The following is a 20,478-nucleotide window of genomic DNA, read 5'->3' as shown; positions in this document are numbered from 1 at the left end:
CCATCCTGCCTCTGCCCCTGCAGCAGGTGGGGGCTGGTCTCGGCACCCGGTGGAGCTGCCTCTGCTTCCTGCGCCCCGGGTGCCTTGGGAAGGGGTCCCATCCCCCTGGGCCACCCATGCCCAGGTCCGTGGGAGGCTTTCTCCTGGTTCCCTTCCCTCCCTCTCATGTCCCCCTGCCCTCAAGAGGGTCCAGAACCCCCCGGCCCCCCTGCCATTTTATCGCTGCCTGGTCCAGAAGGAGGAACTCCCACAGCCACATCCTCCTCTTGCGTTCAGTCTGCCTTCTGCATTGCACCCAGGCCTCAGCCCACACTTGTGGCCAGGGGTGCAGGCACTGCCACAGCCCTTCCCTGCCAGCTCGGCTCCTTCCTGCTTCTTGCTCTTCCCGCCAAGTCTCAGGGCCTCTTGCGGCTCCCATGGCCAGGCCAAGGGAGCCTTGGGGCCTTCTGAACCCCCCCTCGGCCAGGCAGCTGCCCCAGGGCCGGCAGGACTGACCGGGCAAAGAGGAGCGGGCACTGGGAACCACCCAAGGAAGCAGCACGTCCAGGAGTGCGGGCAGGCCCCGCGGCCAGCATCCGTGGGAATCTTTAATGTCTACGCGTGGGGGAGCTGGACGAAGCGAGCCTGGGCCGGCGGGGCAGGCGGCCGTCACCAGATGAACATGGGCTTGCCGTCGTCGTGGGCCAGCTGGCTGAGGCAGGAGAGCAGCAGCAGCGCGTCCGTGAGCATGCTGGGGTGCACCGTCTCCACCAGCACGCGCTGCAGGAAGTCCACGGTGTAGGAGCCGCCCTCGGACACGGCCAGCTCGGGCCGCTCGCGCAGGATGCCGTAGGCATTCACCAGCTGCTCGGTCAGCGCCGGGTGCACCCGCCCGTTGTAGCCCAGGCTCTGCAGCCGGTTCATGATGCTCACGTAGCGCTGGGTGAGCGTCTGGCACAGCTCCTCATCCAGCTTGTGGTCATTGGGGTTCAGGGAGGCCTGGGAAGAGGGAGGGGACGCGGTCAGGTGAGGGGCAAAGGTTCCCTAAGCCCCATCCCGGGATCCATCACCATTAGGGACTCAGGATGGAGCTGAGGCCAAGAGGAACCGAGGACCGAGAGCGAGAGCATGGCCGGGAGCCTGGGTTGGAGGGACAGTGAGGGAGCGCTGATGTCCCCAGGGCGCCTGGCCCACCAGACGCCACTGGGGGGCTCTCCCAGGCTTCCTCCTGGCCCCCTGCCCTTCCTCTCACCTCTCCAGGCGCCTCCTTCTCTGCACCCGGCTCAGGCCCTGCTGGAGTCACTCCCGCCTCATGCTGACATGACCACCCCAGGCCCAGAGCCAGCCATCCTGCCCCAGCACTGGGGTCCTGCTGTCCCTCAGGTGTCTGCTCCTGGGGACTGGCAGCGGCTGGGGGTTGTCTCCACCTACGTCTTCATCACCTGTGCTCCCTAGCCAGGTGGTGGCTGCGTCCTTCCTCCCCCCGCCCCCCGCTGTGGCCTCCTGGACAGTCACATGACACCAGGCTCAGAGGGCCCTGCACTCAGCTGAATGCTCAGCCGTTGCACTGGGTCCTGCACATGCTGTGCCTGTCACAGGTGCGGTGGCCCCAGGCCCGCAGAACTAAGGGTCTGAAGTGGGCGTCCGGTAGGGTGTCTCCCTGCCTGAGCCCTTCTGTGGTTCCCACTGCTCCCGCCCTCGGGGCCGGGGCCGACCTGCGAGGTTCTGACTTGGCCCTGCATGCCCCCTTCCAGCCACTCCCGAGATGCTAGCTCCTTACCTGACGGGAAGGCCCAGACAAGACGCTTAGGCTCACCTCCTCCGGGAAGGCCACTCTGTCCTCCCCCCCAGGTGGTCATGTGAGCAGAGCATTGGGCTTAGGGCTGGGCTCAGCTGAAGTGACCCCTGACCTCTGGCAGGTGACACGAGAGCTCTAGGCTTGGCTCTTCACTTCCTGGGCAGCCTGTGTCCCTGATTCTAGCCTCCTCCCCTGGCCCCCGTGGGAAGGACGTCCAGAGCTCAGCCAATGATGGAGGGTAAGCAAGGGAACTGTCAGCCCAGGATGGCAGGGAGCACCGTGGGCGCACAGCTGTGGGCCGTGCCGGGAGGAGCCCCAGGGCCTGCTCAGCCCGGGGCCCTGGCTGAGCTCCCGCTGCGCGAGGTCTGGGGCACGGATCTCCGGAAGGAACGGGAGGTCAGTGGGGTCCAGACTGAGCCCGCCCTGCAGGGTGCTGGGCCCTGGAGAGCGGTGTGGGCTGAGAGACCAGGCCAGGGCTGCCCCAAGGAAGTGACCCTTTAAGAGGGGAAGGGGAGCATGTGGGGAAGAGTAGGACAAGCACCCTGGGTGGGGGAGCTGAGGGCATGGCCCCCCACACCCCAAGGTGCTGAGAGCAGAGCAGAAGGAAGGGCCCTGTCCTGAAGGGATGGAGGCTGCTGGTGGGCTTTGGGGGGGGGGGGTTGTTTTTGTTTTTTAAAAATTAATTAATGTTTTTATTTTTGTTAATCTTCACCCGAGGATATTTTTCCATTGATTGTTAGGGAGAGTGGAAGAGAGAGGGAGAGACAGTGAGAAACATCGATGTGAGAGAAACACTTCAATTGGTTGCTTCCTGCACGCGCCTGGACCAGGGCCCGGGCCAGGGAGGAGCGGCAACCAAGATACCTGCCCTTGACCGGAATTGAACCCGGGACCCTTTGGTCTGCAGGCCAACACTCTATCCACTGAGACAAACAGGCTAGGGCGGCTTTGTGGTTTTAAATGCTCAAGCTGACCATGGTAGGGATGGACAGGGTCTGGCCATAGAGGGCGAGGGCTGGGTTCGTCCACCCTGCAGGTACTCTCTGAGGCAGGCACGGGGGTGGCAGACACAGGGCTGTGGCTGCTCTGAGACCGCGTCCCCAGCAGCTGCTGAGCAATAGAACCTCCCCCTCTGCCCTAGATCCTGCCTCATCGTCCACTCTGGCTGGTGTCCCACACGTAGTTCCAGTTGTTACAGATTTTTACTGCCCCCCCAATACTTTATTTAAAAGCAAAAGAAATGCAAAATAAAAGGAAGTACTCAACCCAAGAAACAAAAATAGCCCAGCCCGTGCGTCTCAGTGGCTGAGCGTCGACCCATGAACCAGGAGGTCATGGTTTGATTCCGGTCAGGGCACATGCCTGGGGGTTGAGGGCTCCATCCCCAATGTGGGGCGTGCAGGAGGCAGCTGATTCATGATTCTCTCTCATCATTGATGTTTCTGTCTCCCTCTCCCTTCCTCTCTGAAATCAAAATATATTAACAAAACAAAACAAACACCAGGGATTGGTGTGGTTTATGATCAGAATATCTTACCTCGAGTCTCAATATGTTAAAGAGAAAAGGGAGAGAGGGGAAGTCATGTGAGCATCTCATCAGAGACAGAACAACATTCTAAAAAAATCCGGTATTTGTTCACGATTAAGAAAAAAAAAACAAAACTTTCAACAAAGGAGGGAGAGGGAAATTTCTTAACCTGATGGGGCAGATACTGAATCTGGCTCATCTGGTTTCTGTTCTAGAGCCTTCTACCGCCCTCTGACTTCCAAGGGGCTGGAAGCTGAAAACCACCTTTTCCCGACACCCCTGTGACCTGGGTTTCTGCAATGGTGTGTCCACTAGGAAGGTCCCTGGTGTGCTGGCATTTTTCCTGGCTGCAGAGCAGGAAAAGCCCACTGTTGTCTGCTTCCCGGAGCTTCTGGGCCCTGCAGACGTAATAACCCTTCCTGCTGACACCAGCTCGAGAGGGATCTGTCGTCTGTAACCGGGAACTGACTGACCTGACAAAAAGCCTGGAGCAGCCCGGCCGGCGGGGCTCAGGGTTGCTCAACAACCTATGAACCAGGAGGTCAGGGTTTGATTCCCGGTCAGGGCACATGCCCGGGTTGCGGCCTTGATCCCCAGTAGAGGGTGTGCAGGAGGCAGCTGATCCATGATTCTCATCATTGATGTTTTTTTCTCTCTCTCTCCCTCTCCCTTCCTCTCTGAAATCAATGATTAAAAAAAAAAGAAAAAGATATTCTTTAAAAGCCTGGAGCACACCTCATACGTAACAGGAAGTGTTCCTCATCAAGTCAGAAGCAGGATGAGGTTGCCACATCATCGGCTTCTCGTAACTACTGTACAAAATGACTGTCTACGTAGAAAACTGAACTGATGATATGTGAGCTCTGAAAACTAGTGAGAGGCTTCGGCTGGACAACTAACTCATTACACAAAAGTCACAACATTCCCGGAGCCATTGAGGGGACGCGGGGGGCACCACGGGCAGGCACCACACTGAAGGGAACGACTGAAGGCGCCTTAACAACAGGAAAAGACAAGCTCATAGCTGGGCCAGATGAACCCCCTGTAAGCAGCCACTCCTGCCCAGTCACCCCCACTCCCCCAGGTGGATGGTGCGCAGACACAGGTGGCCTAGAGGAGGTGGCCGGGAGCACAGGGGGCCGTTTCCCAAGGGGAGCCCACGTGCACGCCCCCTTCCAGTCTCGGGGGAGGCCTGGGGGGGGCCATGGCAGGGGCCGAGGGGGAAAGCGCAGACCTGACCATGCTCGGCCTCTGCCCTGCCCTGTTCTCTGGGGAGTCAGTGCAGCTGGGACCACAGCTTCCCGCTGTCTAGGTGCCCGGGCACTGCTGGCCACGTGGACGGAGCGCAGTCCTTCCTCCGTCCCAGGTGCCCTTGGGTTACACTGCGCTGGCCTGGCCGGGGTGCGGCCCCCGGCAGCCCCTCGGCGGCCAGCGCGCTCCCCGTTCCTGCCGTGGCCGCAGGCCCTCTGGCACGTACCTGGACGATCTTCTCGGGGATGTTGGAGACGGTGAAGCCGTAGAGGCGCACGCGCTCCGGGAAGATGCTTGACAGGATCCGGCGGTCCAGCTGGAAGGCGATCTCCCCCACCAACCTCTCCAAGGCCAGCTGCTTCGGCTCTGGGGGCGGCAAGGGGCGGAGGGGGTGGGCCGTGGCGTGGTCTATAGCCCAGGCAGGTGCCCGGGGGGGTCTCTGAGGGCGGCCCGGAGCCCCCGGACAGGTGTTAACCCCGGGACAGCACCGACCTCGGGGGCTCTCGGGGAACTTGCTGGTCTTGCGGTGGGCCAGCTTCCGCTCCAAGTCCAGGATGCTCTTCCGAGCCGTTTCCGAGCCGCGTGGGCCGTTGACAGAAGCAGGGGAGGAGGCGGTGCGGGGTGGGGAGTGGGGGTACCGTGGAGGGGAGGTGGCTGAGGGCCGGGCCGAGGAGGGGTTCACTCGGGTGCCAGAGTGGGTGGTGCCCTGGGCAATGTGGGCGGTGTTGGAGGGGCTGTGATGGGTGGCAGCTGGGGGAGCAGGATCAGGGGCAGAGAGGACAATGGCGGGGGTGGCGGGGGTGGTGGGGATGAGGACAGCCGCCGCTGGTCCCTGAGGGGCACCCGGCTGAGTCTGGGCCTCTGAGGTGCTGAAGGAGAAGGCGTTCGCGGAGCCCGGCGTGCCCACGGCGCCGACAGGGGTGGAGGTCTGGATGGGCCCACCCACGAACGTCATGCTGAAGGACTCGGGGTCCTGGGTCGGCAGGGGGTGCTCGGTGGAGAGGGGGACTGGTGACAAGGTGGGGCAGAAAGGAGAGGAGGAGGGTAAGGGCGAGGTCGGACCGGGACCGGCCTGGCGGGGAGCCCCTCCCCCGGCACCACTTACTTTTGCGGGCGGCAGCAGGCCCCGCAGCGCCAGCTGAGGGGTGGGGTCCAGAGGCGGGTCCTTGGGGGGACTCTGCCAGCCGCACCCGGGGGGCCTCCACATTGGTCGCGGGGTTGGCCAGGTTCTGAGAAACACCTGGGGGGGCAGTCGTGGAGGTGAACAGGGGGCCCACCAGGGGGCTGCTTGGCGTCAGGGAGCCGGTGGAAGGCAGGCCCAGGCTGCTGGTCAGAGTGGCCGCTGGGGACGCCCTCATGGAGCCGCTCAGGTGGCCATGCGGAGTCAGGGAGCCGGTGGAGGGCAGGCCCAGAGAGCTGGCCATGGCGCTCGGCATGGACGTTGCCATGGGGTTGGCCAGGAGGCTGTAGAGCGCGCTGTTCTGGGACATGGGCCCTAGGGAGGACAGCAGCATGCTGATGGGGCTGGGCTGCGGGCTGTTTAGCATGTCCGCCATGGGCGCCAGCCCCACTTCGTCCAGGGCAGGTTCATTGGCTGCGGCTGGGGCCGGGGACAGGAAGACACCTGGGGGATACAGAGAAAGCACTGAGACCCCAGGTGGGCCCCGGCCTTCTGACCTCTGTACTGGCAGGGACAGCCTCCCCTGGCCAGGTGGGGGACCCTCAGGGAGGCCAGCGCTAGAACAGGCGTGAAGTTTCATGTGGTACGTGCCCTTGACTGGGAATCGAACCCACAACCCTTCAGTCCGTGGGCCGACGCTCTAACCATTGAGCACCGGCCAAGGGCGGTAAGTTATAATTAATTGATTTAGATTTGTGAGTTGAAATCTTCCTGGGTTTTAGGACAGTGTCAGACACTAAAAGAGAATGTTAGGTTCATTGCATTTATATGTTTATTTTATGTGTAAGAATTACTTAGTGTCCAAGGAGGTTTGTTTGTGACCTCGGACAATTTAGGTTAAAAGAAAAGCCATGCGCCCTAGCTGGTTGGCTCAGTGGGTAGAGCGTCAGCCTGTGGACTGAAGGGTCCTGGGTTCGATTCCAGTCAAGGACATATGCCTGGGTTACGGCTCAATCCCCAGCAGGGGGCGTGCAGGAGGCAACCGATCAATGATTCTCTCTTATCATTGAGGTTTCTCTCTGTCCCTCTTCCTTCCTCTCCGAAATCAAAAATATTTTTAAAAAAGGAAAGCCATGCTTTCGATTTGCAAATGTCGTTTCCAGTGTTTTCAACAGTTTAACGGAACGGACTCACTGTCCCCAGTGCTTCCAGCAGGGCAGCTCGTCCTTCCCGCGAGACCAGGACTGGGAGTGGCCCCTGGGGTCTCCCATCCTCACTGCGCAGGGGCAGGTCGGGGCGCCCTTCGCACTGTCGGGACCTCCACCACATCGCCTCCCCCGCCGGCCTCCAGCCCCCGGCTGCAGCTGCCTCCGCCTTCACCGTGGTCCCTCCCGGGTCTGCCCACCTCCGGCGGCCTCTCCGGCCTCGGAAACCCCGGTCCACGCAGGGACAGAGGGGCAACAAGGTGGCAGGAGGTGCGGGCCCTGACCTGCAGAGACCCAGGTAGAAAGGGGCCCTGCACGGGGCGGAGCTAAGACAGATGGGCGTGGCTCTACACGGGGCGTGGCTCTGTACGGGGCGTGGCTCAGCACGGGGCGGGGCCGCTGTGGAGGCGGGGCTAGAGTATTGGGGCGGGGCTATGGCGAGGGGCGGCTCTCGCTGTGAGGGCGGAGCGATAGTATCAGGGCGGGTCTCGGTGAGGGGAGAGGGGTCCTGAGGGGAGACGGGGGTCCTGAGGGGAGACGGGGGTCCTGAGGGGAGACGGGGGTCCTGAGGGGAGAATGGGGTCCTGAGGGGAGACGGGGGTCCTGAGGGGAGAATGGGGTCCTGAGGGGAGAATGGGGTCCTGAGGGGAGAATGGGGTCCTGAGGGGAGACGGGGGTCCTGAGGGGAGAATGGGGTCCTGAGGGGAGAATGGGGTCCTGAGGGGAGAGGGTCCTGAGGGGAGACGGGGGTCCTGAGGGGAGACGGGGGTCCTGAGGGGAGAATGGGGTCCTTCGAGGAGATGGGGGTCCTGAGGGGAGAAGGTCCTGAGGGGAGATGGGGGTCCTGAGGGGAGATGGGGGTCCTGAGGGGAGGGGGGTCCTGAGGGGAGACGGGGGTCCTGAGGGGAGATGGGGGTCCTGAGGGGAGATGGGGGTCCTGAGGGGAGACGGTCCTGAGGGGAGACGGGGGTCCTGAGGGGAGATGGGGGTCCTGAGGGGAGACGGTCCTGAGGGGAGATGGTCCTGAGGGGAGCTGGGGGTCCTGAGGGGAGACGGTCCTGAGGGGAGATGGGGTTCCATAGGGGAGATGGTCCTGAGGGGAGATGGGGATCCTGAGGGGAGACGGTCCTGAGGGGAGATGAGGGTCCTGAGGGGAGATGGGGGTCCTGAGGGGAGATGGGGGTCCTGAGGGGAGAAGGTCCTGAGGGGAGACGGTCCTGAGGGGAGATGGGAGTCCTGAGGGGAAATGGGGGTCCTGAGGGGAGATGGGGGTCCTGAGGGGAGACGGTCCTGAGGGGAGAAGGTCCTGAGGGGAGATGGGGGTCCTGAGGAGAGACGGTCCTGAGGGGAGATGGGGATCCTGAGGGGAGAAGGTCCTGAGGGGAGACGGGGGTCCTGAGGGGAGAAGGTCCTGAGGGGAGACGGGGGTCCTGAAGGGAGAAGGTCCTGAGGGGAGACGGGGGTCCTGAGGGGAGAAGGTCCTGAGGGGAGACGGTCCTGAGGGGAGACGGGGGTCCTGAAGGGAGAAGGTCCTGAGGGGAGATGGGGGTCCTGAGGGGAGAAGGTCCTGAGGGGAGATGGGGGTCCTGAGGGGAGAAGGTCCTGAGGGGAGATGGGGGTCCTGAGGGGAGATGAGGGTCCTGAGGGGAGATGGGGGTCCTGAGGGGAGAAGGTCCTGAGGGGAGACGGTCCTGAGGGGAGAAGGTCCTGAGGGGAGATGGGGGTCCTGAGGGGAGAAGGTCCTGAGGGGAGACGGGGGTCCTGAGGGGAGAAGGTCCTGAGGGGAGATGGGGGTCCTGAGGGGAGATGAGGGTCCTGAGGGGAGATGGGGGTCCTGAGGGGAGATGAGGGTCCTGAGGGGAGACGGGGGTCCTGAGGGGAGATGGGGGTCCTGAGGGGAGAAGGTCCTGAGGGGAGAAGGTCCTGAGGGGAGACGGGGGTCCTGAGGGGAGATGGGGGTCCTGAGGGGAGAAGGTCCTGAGGGGAGACGGGGGTCCTGAGGGGAGATGGGGGTCCTGAGGGGAGAAGGTCCTGAGGGGAGACGGGGGTCCTGAGGGGAGATGGGGGTCCTGAGGGGAGAAGGTCCTGAGGGGAGACGGGGGTCCTCAGGGGAGATGGGGGTCCTGAGGGGAGAAGGTCCAGAGGGGAGACGGGGGTCCTGAGGGGAGATGGGGGTCCTGAGGGGAGAAGGTCCTGAGGGGAGATGGGGGTCCTGAGGGGAGACGGTTCTGAGGAGAGATGGGGGTCCTGAGGGGAGACGGTCCTGAGGGGAGACGGGGGTCCTGAGGGGAGAAGGTCCTGAGGGGAGATGGGGGTCCTGAGGGGAGAAGGTCCTGAGGGGAGACGGGGGTCCTGAGGGGAGAAGGTCCTGAGGGGAGACGGGGGTCCTGAGGGGAGACGGGGGTCCTGAGGGAGATGGGGGTCCTGAGGGGAGAAGGTCCTGAGGGGAGAAGGTCCTGAGGGGAGACGGGGGTCCTGAGGGGAGAAGGTCCTGAGGGGAGACGGTCCTGAGGGGAGATGGGGGTCCTGAGGGGAGATGGGGGTCCTGAGGGGAGACGGTCCTGAGGGGAGATGGGGGTCCTGAGGGGAGAAGGTCCTGAGGGGAGACAGTCCTGAGGGGAGAAGGTCCTGAGGGGAGAAGGTCCTGAGGGGAGAAGGTCCTGAGGTCCTGAGGGGAGAAGGTCCTGAGGGGAGACGGTCCTGAGGGGAGACGGTCCTGAGGGGAGAAGGTCCTGAGGGGAGACGGTCCTGAGGGGAGAAGGTCCTGAGGGGAGACGGTCCTGAGGGGAGACAGTCCTGAGGGGAGAAGGTCCTGAGGCGAGAAGGTCCTGAGGGGAGAAGGTCCTGATGTCCTGAGGGGAGAAGGTCCTGAGGGGAGACGGTCCTGAGGGGAGACGGTCCTGAGGGGAGAAGGTCCTGAGGGGAGACGGGGGTCCTGAGGGGAGAAGGTCCTGAGGGGAGATGGGGGTCCTGAGGGGAGATGAGGGTCCTGAGGGGAGATGGGGGTCCTGAGGGGAGATGGGGGTCCTGAGGGGAGAAGGTCCTGAGGGGAGAAGGTCCTGAGGGGAGACGGGGGTCCTGAGGGGAGATGGGGGTCCTGAGGGGAGAAGGTCCTGAGGGGAGACGGGGGTCCTGAGGGGAGATGGGGGTCCTGAGGGGAGAAGTTCCTGAGGGGAGACGGGGGTCCTGAGGGGAGATGGGGGTCCTGAGGGGAGAAGGTCCTGAGGGGAGACGGGGGTCCTGAGGGGAGATGGGGGTCCTGAGGGGAGAAGGTCCAGAGGGGAGACGGGGGTCCTGAGGGGAGACGGGGGTCCTGAGGGGAGAAGGTCCTGAGGGGAGATGGGGGTCCTGAGGGGAGACGGTCCTGAGGAGAGATGGGGGTCCTGAGGGGAGACGGTCCTGAGGGGAGACGGGGGTCCTGAGGGGAGAAGGTCCTGAGGGGAGATGGGGGTCCTGAGGGGAGAAGGTCCTGAGGGGAGACGGGGGTCCTGAGGGGAGAAGGTCCTGAAGGGAGACGGGGGTCCTGAGGGGAGACGGGGGTCCTGAGGGGAGAAGGTCCTGAGGGGAGATGGGGGTCCTGAGGGGAGATGAGGGTCCTGAGGGGAGATGGGGGTCCTGAGGGGAGATGAGGGTCCTGAGGGGAGACGGGGGTCCTGAGGGGAGATGGGGGTCCTGAGGGGAGAAGGTCCTGAGGGGAGAAGGTCCTGAGGGGAGACGGGGGTCCTGAGGGGAGATGGGGGTCCTGAGGGGAGAAGGTCCTGAGGGGAGACGGGGGTCCTGAGGGGAGATGGGGGTCCTGAGGGGAGAAGTTCCTGAGGGGAGACGGGGGTCCTGAGGGGAGATGGGGGTCCTGAGGGGAGAAGGTCCTGAGGGGAGACGGGGGTCCAGAGGGGAGACGGGGGTCCTGAGGGGAGACGGGGGTCCTGAGGGGAGAAGGTCCTGAGGGGAGATGGGGGTCCTGAGGGGAGACGGTCCTGAGGAGAGATGGGGGTCCTGAGGGGAGACGGTCCTGAGGGGAGACGGGGGTCCTGAGGGGAGAAGGTCCTGAGGGGAGATGGGGGTCCTGAGGGGAGAAGGTCCTGAGGGGAGACGGGGGTCCTGAGGGGAGAAGGTCCTGAAGGGAGACGGGGGTCCTGAGGGAGATGGGGGTCCTGAGGGGAGAAGGTCCTGAGGGGAGAAGGTCCTGAGGGGAGACGGGGGTCCTGAGGGGAGAAGGTCCTGAGGGGAGACGGTCCTGAGGGGAGAAGGTTCTGAGGGGAGATGGGGGTCCTGAGGGGAGATGGAGGTCCTGAGGGGAGACGGTCCTGAGGGGAGATGGGGGTCCTGAGGGGAGAAGGTCCTGAGGGGAGACAGTCCTGAGAGGAGAAGGTCCTGAGGGGAGAAGGTCCTGAGGGGAGAAGGTCCTGAGGTCCTGAGGGGAGAAGGTCCTGAGGGGAGACGGTCCTGAGGGGAGACGGTCCTGAGGGGAGACGGTCCTGAGGGGAGAAGGTCCTGAGGGGAGACGGTCCTGAGGGGAGAAGGTCCTGAGGGGAGACGGTCCTGAGGGGAGACAGTCCTGAGGGGAGAAGGTCCTGAGGGGAGAAGGTCCTGAGGGGAGAAGGTCCTGAGGTCCTAAGGGGAGAAGGTCCTGAGGGGAGACGGTCCTGAGGGGAGACAGTCCTGAGGGGAGAAGGTCCTGAGGGGAGAAGGTCCTGAGGGGAGAAGGTCCTGAGGGGAGACAGTCCTGAGGGGAGAAGGTCCTGAGGGGAGAAGGTCCTGAGGGGAGACGGTCCTGAGGGGAGAAGGTCCTGAGGGGAGAAGGTCCTGAGGGGAGAAGGTCCTGAGGGGAGAAGGTCCTGAGGGGAGACAGTCCTGAGGGGAGAAGGTCCTGAGGGGAGAAGGTCCTGAGGGGAGAAGGTCCTGAGGGGAGACAGTCCTGAGGGGAGAAGGTCCTGAGGGGAGACGGTCCTGAGGGGAGAAGGTCCTGAGGTCCTGAGGGGAGAAGGTCCTGAGGGGAGACGGTCCTGAGGGGAGAAGGTCCTGAGGGGAGACGGTCCTGAGGGGAGAAGGTCCTGAGGGGAGAAGGTCCTGAGGGGAAAAGGTCCTGAGGGGAGAAGGTCCTGAGGGGCGACGGTCCTGAGGGGAGAAGGTCCTGAGGGGAGAAGGTCCTGAGGGGAGAAGGTCCTGAGGGGAGAAGGTCCTGAGGGGAGACGGTCCTGAGGGGAGAAGGTCCTGAGGGGAGACGGTCCTGAGGGGAGAAGGTCCTGAGGGGAGAAGGTCCTGAGGGGAGAAGGTCCTGAGGTCCTGAGGGGAGAAGGTCCTGAGGGGAGACGGTCCTGAGGGGAGACGGTCCTGAGGGGAGAAGGTCCTGAGGGGAGACAGTCCTGAGGGGAGAAGGTCCTGAGGGGAGAAGTTCCTGAGGGGAGACAGTCCTGAGGGGAGAAGGTCCTGAGGGGAGAAGGTCCTGAGGGGAGACGGTCCTGAGGGGAGAAGGTCCTGAGGGGAGAAGGTCCTGAGGGGAGACGGTCCTGAGGGGAGACGGTCCTGAGGGGAGACGGTCCTGAGGGGAGAAGGTCCTGAGGGGAGACGGTCCTGAGGGGAGACGGTCCTGAGGGGAGAAGGTCCTGAGGGGAGACGGTCCTGAGGGGACAAGTTCCTGAGGGGAGAAGGTCCTGAGGGGAGAAGGTCCTGAGGTCCTGAGGGGAGAAGGTCCTGAGGTGAGACGGTCCTGAGGGGAGACGGTCCTGAGGGGAGAAGGTCCTGAGGGGAGAAGGTCCTGAGGTCCTGAGGGGAGAAGGTCCTGAGGGGAGAAGGTCCTGAGGGGAGAAGGTCCTGAGGTCCTGAGGGGAGAAGGTCCTGAGGGGAGACGGTCCTGAGGGGAGACGGTCCTGAGGGGAGAAGGTCCTGAGGGGAGACAGTCCTGAGGGGAGAAGGTCCTGAGGGGAGAAGTTCCTGAGGGGAGACAGTCCTGAGGGGAGAAGGTCCTGAGGGGAGAAGGTCCTGAGGGGAGACGGTCCTGAGGGGAGAAGGTCCTGAGGGGAGAAGGTCCTGAGGGGAGACGGTCCTGAGGGGAGACGGTCCTGAGGGGAGAAGGTCCTGAGGGGAGACGGTCCTGAGGGGAGACGGTCCTGAGGGGAGAAGGTCCTGAGGGGAGACTGTCCTGAGGGGACAAGTTCCTGAGGGGAGAAGGTCCTGAGGGGAGAAGGTCCTGAGGTCCTGAGGGGAGAAGGTCCTGAGGTGAGACGGTCCTGAGGGGAGACGGTCCTGAGGGGAGAAGGTCCTGAGGGGAGAAGGTCCTGAGGTCCTGAGGGGAGAAGGTCCTGAGGGGAGACGGTCCTGAGGGGAGAAGGTCCTGAGGGGAGACAGTCCTGAGGGGAGAAGGTCCTGAGGGGAGAAGGTCCTGAGGGGAGACAGTCCTGAGGGGAGAAGGTCCTGAGGGGAGAAGGTCCTGAGGGGAGAAGGTCCTGAGGTCCTGAGGGGAGACGGTCCTGAGGGGAGACGGTCCATAGGGGAGACGATCCTGAGGGGAGAAGGTCCTGAGGGGAGACAGTCCTGAGGGGAGAAGGTCCTGAGGGGAGAAGGTCCTGAGGTCCTGAGGGGAGAAGGTCCTGAGGGGAGACAGTCCTGAGGGGAGACGGTCCTGAGGGGAGAAGGTCCTAAGGGGAGAAGGTCCTGAGGTCCTGAGGGGAGAAGGTCCTGAGGGGAGACGGTCCTGAGGGGAGACGGTCCTGAGGGGAGATGGGGGTCCTGAGGGGAGACGGTCCTGAGGGGAGACGGTCCTGAGGGGAGAAGGTCCTGAGGGGAGAAGGTCCTGAGGGGAGAAGGTCCTGAGGGGAGATGGGGGTCCTTAGGGGAGACAGTCCTGAGGGGAGAAGGTCCTGAGGGGAGACGGTCCTGAGGGGAGACGGTCCTGAGGGGAGAAGGTCCTGAGGGGAGAAGGTCCTGAGGGGAGATGGTCCTGAGGGGAGATGGTCCTGAGGGGAGATGGGGGTCCTGAGGGTAGAGGGGTCCTGAGGGTAGAGAGGTCCTGAGGGGAGAAGGTCCTGAGGGGAGAAGGTCCTGAGGGGAGATGGGGGTCCTGAGGGGAGATGGGGGTCCTTAAGGGAGATGGGGGTCCTGAGGGAGGGGCCCAGGGACGAGGATGCTGAAGGGAGGGTGTTTCCAGGGGCCCCTCCACCCCCCCAGCTCTTGCTGAGCCCCCTCAGCGCGTGCTCCCCCTCCAAATGCTTCGGGAGAAGGCAGAGAAGGGGTGCTGCCCTGGGACCCGCAGATGCGCCCCTTTGGGCCTCGGCACAGGCTCCCCATTTCCTCTGCCCCCGCCCCGCTTCCCGCCCTGCCTGCCCCCACCTTGCTCTCAGCTCTGAGAGACATTTTTGGGGAAAGCGGGTCCTGCTTGGAGGCCTGGGCTTGCACCTGGCGTCCTCCGCCCTGCCTGCCTCTGCCATGTCTTGCGGCCCAGCTGCCCTGGCTCCTGCCCCCCAAACCAGCAAACTCGGGGTGTCTGCCTCCTGCAGAGCAGCTCTGCGCCCCCGCAACCCGTGACCACCAGCCCTTCTCCTGTTTCTCCTTCTCCCCTCCCTCATGGCGGACAAGGCCATCAAGAGTCCTGAGCGAGTGTTCTCTTCCTCCTCTGTCAGTCCTCACTCAGGGGGTCTCCCATTGAGGTTTGGAGACAGTGGGAGAGGGAACGACAGAAATATCCACGTGGCTGACGCTGCCCCTGGGGAGTGCCCCTCGGCTTCCCTGGCCTCGCACCCTCAGCTGGGCTCCCTCGTGCTCTTCGCCGGCTCTTCCACCTGCCCTGACTGGGACCTGCTCCTCTGTCTGCCCTCACTGTGCTCCTCCTCAGAGGGTCTCCCTGTGTCTCTCTGGCCCTGACCTCTCTCTCCCCCGAGCTCAGGTCCACACGCGCCCCATGGGGTCCCGCGAATGTCGGAAAGTCAGTGTGTGCCACACGGACCTCATGCTCTTCCCCCCAAACCGCCGCGGGTCCTGCTGCCAAGCTCACCCGGGCCAGAGCACAGACGGGGCGCACACTACAGTCTACACAATGCAAAGTTACCCGCGGAGCTAACCACGTGTTCCATGGTGGCCTAGCTTCCTACCCGACCAATTCACCTTCGCAGCAACCTGAAAGGTCAGGGTTTGGTTGAGGATTTTGTACCTGGAGTTCGGTGCCACAATGTGGTCGCTTTGTGAAGAGCTGCCCGCCCCCCCACAGCTCTCACCCCTGTTCTTCCCATCTGGGCTGGGGGAAGGGAAGCTGGCACATGTGCTGTGAGCACCCACAAGCACTCCCCCCCATTCCTCCTAAATGGGGGTGGGCTAGAGCTCTGCCTGGAGGGTGTAGGAGGGAGAGATGTGCACAAGAGGACAGGGCCAGAGAAGGGGAGGGGGGCCCAGAAAGAGGAATTGAGGGCCAAGTTCCCTAGAGCAAATCGAGAGTAAGAGCTTGACCCCGCGAGGAAGGCCAGTCGCAAGGAAAACAGGGCGAGGCAGTGCCCAGAAAGAGCCTCGGAGGCAACTCAAGGTTAGGCTTAGGCTTGGGGTGGGGTTGGCTGGGCTTGGGCAGGGGCATGGGCATGGAGGGGTCTGCAGTCTCAGGAGTGGCGCCATCGGCCACTCAGCCGCCCCAGCTGGAGCCACAGAACATTCTGGACTCCCTCTTTTTCATGCCTCACATCCAAGCAGCTAGTTTTCTTACAAAATAACTTGAATCGATTTTCTTCACTGCTAGTTCACGCCCTCCTCTCTCACCTGGACGATTGCACAGCCCCAGCCTAACCCTTCTCCCTGCCTCACTCTTGTCTCCCTTGATTCCATTTCCCCGCAGCAGCCGGGATGATCTTTCTGAAGCACAAACATGACTACTCTCCCTTAAACATCACTGGCGTTGGCATGTTGCCTTTAGGAACAAGTCCGAGCCCCTTAGTGTGGCACTTGAGTCCTTGGCAACTGATGCCCGCTGACCTCTCTGCCTGCATTGTTCACCTCTTGTTGGCCCCAACACACACACACATCACACACCTTAGTGCACACACCTTCATACATATCACAAAAAACCCCCCACACATTCACACATTATCGCACAACTCAAAACAGTCACACACACCACACACAGTACACTTTCACGTACTCATAGCACGCACACTTTCCCACACTCCCAACTCCCTCAAGGCGCACATACCACATGCTCACACACACACACATTCTCATATACACCTGTACCACACACCCCAGTCACATACCTGCCCCACACACTGCAGACACATGCCACACAATACACATACACATCACACTATACATTGCACATTCGGACCACACACTTGCACACCACATTCACATGCTTGCACATGTGCTAATGACTGAGACAATCGGTGATTCACATCACACATGCTCATTACCTCCCCCCAATCAATACCCACACCCATACCCTCTCACACGCAGACCACACACTCAATACACAACACACACACACACACACACACACACACACACACACACACACACAGAGGCTGGGCTTTCACCACACTGATCTACTTCTCATTCCTGCACCTCCAAGGCCAGACCTTCCACAAGTTGCTCCTCCTCCTGGAATGTCCCCTGCCCCCTTCACCACTAGCTGACTGGGCTCACCTCCAGAAAGCCTTTCCTGGCCCCCAACGCCTGACCCTTCAGGAGCTGGAAAACCAGAAGTGGTCCCAGATTTTATTAAGAATCAAACCTAAGTGCTTGCTTCGGCAGCACAGATACTAAAATTGGAACGATACAGAGAAGATTAGCATGGCCCCTGCCCAAGATGACACACAAATTCATGAAGCGTTCCATATTAAAAAAAATAAAAATAAAAAGAATCAAACCTAAGAGGAGAAGGCTTGCTTGGTTAGCCTAGGGGTGGGAAATCAGAATCTAGTTTTTTAAACTATGAGATTTCTTCAGCCTTGTACCTCCCTGTGCCGTTAGTGGCAGCTGAACCTTTCAAACAAAGGGGCCTGTGTTAGACGGGTCCCGTGCCACAGCCCGGGTGGATGGCAGGGAACCCAGCGGTGGTAGCTTTTCCAGAGCAAAGGAGAGAAGGCTTGGAGCTGAAACAGTGCGGGGAGGAGCAGACGCGAGGGCTCTAGCATCCTGGTGGGAAGGACAAGGTCTGAACCAGAAATGTGTCGAGTTTGGAGCGAGCTGCGTTCCAGGGACTCACTGGGCCTGCCAGAGCCTCTGGGGGTCTCCACTCCTGGCAGAGGGCGGAGGCCTGCAGTGGGCAGGCTGGCTGAGGGTGGAGGGCCCGGAGCCTCCTGGAAGCAGCAGTGGTTACGCTGAGCCAAGGGGGCTCCAGGTGCTCTTGGAACTCAGAAAGAGAAGCGTTGCAGTCCCAAATGGGTGCAGAGGTCAGAGGATGGGGCACCTAGGATGCCACCTGTGCCCTTTCTACAATAGACAGCGGTGTCAGGCCCACCGCCCAGGAGGCTGTAGAGGAGCCTTCAGGGCAGAGACGGGAAGAGCAGAGTCCTCCCAGGAAAGGAGATGCTGTCACACCTGAGTGAACAGAGCGGGGCCCCAGCAGGCAGAGTGCAGGGCAAGAAGGACGTGGTAAGGCAGGGGGAGAGGTGTGGATGTGACAACCGCCCGCCGGCATTTCATCACCTCCTAGCCCTGTACAACCATTACCAACACCCTGACAGCCACTGACTCCTGTTGCCATACCCCGAGATCTTGCACCCCCAGAAATCCTCTCTCCTGACTCTTCAATGCCAGCCATTTTCTGCCCACAGTTTTCCATTCGTCTGGCGCCTGCCTCCTTCCTCCCACCACATTCAGCTTGCGCTGCAGCCGCTTTGGTCTCCTGGCCTCTGAGTGCCCTCCCGGCTCAGTCCCTGAGATCCAGGTTGAACTCCACGGATCATCACTGCAACTGCTACCCTGAAAACACCTGTAACTTCTTTGCCCGTTCCTGTCTCACCCGACTCTGGAAATCTCCAGCCCCAGGGTTCTGTCCCGCACTAAGTCCCAAACCTCCAGCTTCCGTCCTAGGCTTCTGGACTTGGGTTGTCCATCGCCTACTGACCATCTCTGAGGGGAGGGCAATGGGGGAGAGGGACAGGGGTGCCGAGGAGGAGGGATGGAGGAGAGGAATGGGAGGCTGAGAGTGAGTGACATGACATTTGGATTCCAGAGCTGGGAACTCCTTAGTGTACGGAGCTGCTGGGAAGTTCAGCTCGAGGGAGGCAGGCGTGTGGGCTGGGGCTCCTCCCACCAGGTGCCTCGTTTTGCCTTTTGAGTCTAAGGGTCCTGGGTCCTCACCCTCCCCTCACCTGGCGGGGCCACTGAGTAATCACCTGTGTGTTACGATCTATGCCCTTCTCCCCGTGACTCCTGAGACCCCAGCACCGTCTCTCCTCTTTCGTGCAGCCTCACCCTTCCCTCCCTGCTCTCCTTGACTTCAGGCCCCTGATAGTTACCCTGGTGTTGAGTAGGTCCAGTTGACGCCTCACCAAGCCCGCTGCCGAACCCGCTGAGGCCCAGGGCACCTGCTTGCGTCTTGATGGCCGACTTAAGCTCGTGATTCTCCCGAATGAGCCGCACCAGCTTCTTCAGTTCCTCGTTTTCCCGCACTAGCCTCTCGATCTGATGCCGAAGCCCCTCATAATTGGTGAGTAGAGACATGCCCCAGGGCAGCGGGAAGGGCGCGGCCCACCGGAGGGCACTGCACCTGGAGGCTGCCCAGGGCCCCGGGCCTTGCCCGGGCTGGAGGAGGGCGCCAGAGTTTGCAAGTTGCAAGGCTGGCCCAGTGGGTATTGTGAGGTCAGAGGCTGTCCAGACAACTTCACTCTCATGGTGGCCCCTCTGTGAAGCTTCCTCGCACCCGTGGCAAGCTAATCCCCTGTCGGAATGCTTGCCTGGCTCTGTCTGGTTAGCTCTTTAAGGCTGTTTTTACTCTCTGGATGCTGAAGGCAGGGATGTGGGACCCCCCAGAATTCAGCAAAGGGCCTGGTGCAGTGTAGGTAGGTAACCAGTGGATTTCTATGGAATGGAAACTCATCACCCTCCCTCCTGGCCAGGGTGCCTTTCCTTCTGATCTTGGGCACACCCAGGTGTTAACTGTCAGCCTTCACCTGGGGACATTCTATGGACACCTGGACACCTGGACACAGGGCCATGCTTTCTCCTGACCCCGGTGTTCAGAGTCCGTCTCTGACTGCCAGCCCAGGGCTTCCTTGTCCAGGCATCTGGCTCCCTATAACTTGGAGTTTCCATTTCTGGTGACTCGAGCTCCCCTCTTCCAAATGCCCCGCGGGGCCCTCTCTGCACCCACACCTCCGTTCCCTGGCTCCTTGGCTTTTCCTGACTGTGGTCCTTCAAGAACCCGACCGCACTCCTCGTCAGGTTCCAAGAAGTCAGACCTCGGAGTCCTGATTGCGCTTCATTTTTTAAGTGCTACCTACACAGACAACTTTGTGGGCCTGACCTTGGGAGTCAGGCGAGGCCATGTCTTCAGGATCTCCGGGGGCTCTGCGGGCGTCTGCTCTCCAACAGAAGAGGATGGTGAAGTCCAGGTTTAAGCCAGAGGGCACACTCCTAGTGGGAGGCTGGGGACGAGGACAAGGTTGGAGATCAGCCAGGACTGGGGTCAGTCTGAGCTGAGCATTCTACCTGGACCTCACAATGGGGGCGGGGGGCTTGCCCCCACCCTCCTCCGACACCCTGGACTATAATCCCGGCCGAATCCCTGTGGCCCTGGGAACCAGTGCCTAGCTCCCTTCGGCGGAGAAGGCCTCTGCTCTTTGTAGAACATCTCTGCTGGGCGTCCCTCCAGCAGGTGAGGTCGGCTTCCTATTTAGCCTCAGTCCTCTCCTCCCTCTAGTCTTGCCCCCTGTTGGCCTCTCCTTGGGCTGACACTGTCTTTACCAGCTGTGATGGTTCCTTCCATTTTATGGGTCAGTTGGGCTGGGCCGTGGTGCCCAGGTGTCTGTGTGAGGAATTTTGTAGATGTGATTGACACCAGCAGTCATGGCTTTAAAGAGGACGACTCTCACCTGGGTGGGCTTCAGCCAGCCAGTCACAGGCCTGACCTGCAGCACGCTGAGGGTTTCAGGGAAGAAGGGATTCTTTCTCAACCGGCCGGCTGGCTTGCTCTACAGATTTCGAATTTGCCAATCTTGCAATTTGTATGAGCCAATTCCTTCAAGCTAATCTTTGACTACATAAGAACTCTGACTGATACACGCTCTCTATTTCCCTTTGCACCACGCTTCTTTCCTCAAAAAAAAAAAATAAATATAAATATTGAGCACTGACTGTGTGTCAGGCGTTGGGTTAGGAGTCGGGGGTTCAGTGCTGGTCACAATCTGGCACTGCCCCTGCCTTATTGACCATAGTGTAGCGGGAGCAGCTGTGAACTGAGTAATCACCTGTAAATGCCAAATGGCCAGGGTGATGAATGCTGCTCGTTTTGCTGGGAGCGGGCCTCATGGGCGGGTCGGATGCGGCCAGGCCAGCTCAGGGCAGCCTTCCCTGAAGAAGTTCTGAGCGAGATGGCATCGAGGGCCCTCTGGTGTGGGAATGCAGAGGCTGTTGGGCAGTGGCCTCACTGAAGGAACTAAAGGGGCAGAGGAGGGGATGG

General features: G+C 61.7%; 2 protein-coding genes and 1 non-coding gene across 4 annotated transcripts in view; 1 reads left to right on the top strand and 2 right to left on the bottom strand.

Annotated features, from left to right (window-relative positions):
* Positions 1 to 20,478, bottom strand: part of GPAA1 (glycosylphosphatidylinositol anchor attachment 1) — a 139,664-nt gene that overhangs the window by 23,518 nt on the left and 95,668 nt on the right. The window lies entirely within an intron of this gene.
* On the bottom strand, positions 217 to 18,704 carry SPATC1 (spermatogenesis and centriole associated 1). Its single transcript, XM_059672533.1, has 4 exons — positions 18,317 to 18,704; positions 5,662 to 6,180; positions 4,783 to 5,564; positions 217 to 978 (listed from the first exon to the last, which is right to left on the bottom strand). Exons 1-4 carry the CDS (start codon positions 18,519 to 18,521, stop codon positions 649 to 651), a joined length of 1,836 nt encoding a protein of 611 aa, XP_059528516.1. The 5' UTR covers positions 18,522 to 18,704; the 3' UTR covers positions 217 to 648.
* LOC132220227 (U6 spliceosomal RNA) lies at positions 16,589 to 16,694 on the top strand. Its single transcript, XR_009449729.1, has one exon. It is a non-coding gene; the product is annotated as a U6 spliceosomal RNA (small nuclear RNA).

Source organism: Myotis daubentonii, chromosome 17 (genome assembly GCF_963259705.1).
Source record: "Myotis daubentonii chromosome 17, mMyoDau2.1, whole genome shotgun sequence".
NCBI lineage: Eukaryota > Metazoa > Chordata > Mammalia > Chiroptera > Vespertilionidae > Myotis > Myotis daubentonii.
The sequence above is the reverse complement of the archived record's forward strand: the minus strand, read 5'-3'. Positions and strand labels throughout refer to the sequence as shown.

What these genes read in the sequence shown, in the direction of transcription:
- SPATC1 (XM_059672533.1), bottom strand. Translation starts at nt 18,521, where the DNA reads ATGTCTCTACTCACCAATTATGAGGGGCTTCGGCATCAGATCGAGAGG. An exon ending in GCCTGCTGCCGCCCGCAAAA is followed by an intron (nt 5,565 to 5,661) that starts GTAAGTGGTGCC and finishes CCTTGTCACCAG; the next exon opens with TCCCCCTCTCCACCGAGCAC. An exon ending in TCCCCGAGAAGATCGTCCAG is followed by an intron (nt 979 to 4,782) that starts GTACGTGCCAGA and finishes CCCTCTTCCCAG; the next exon opens with GCCTCCCTGAACCCCAATGA.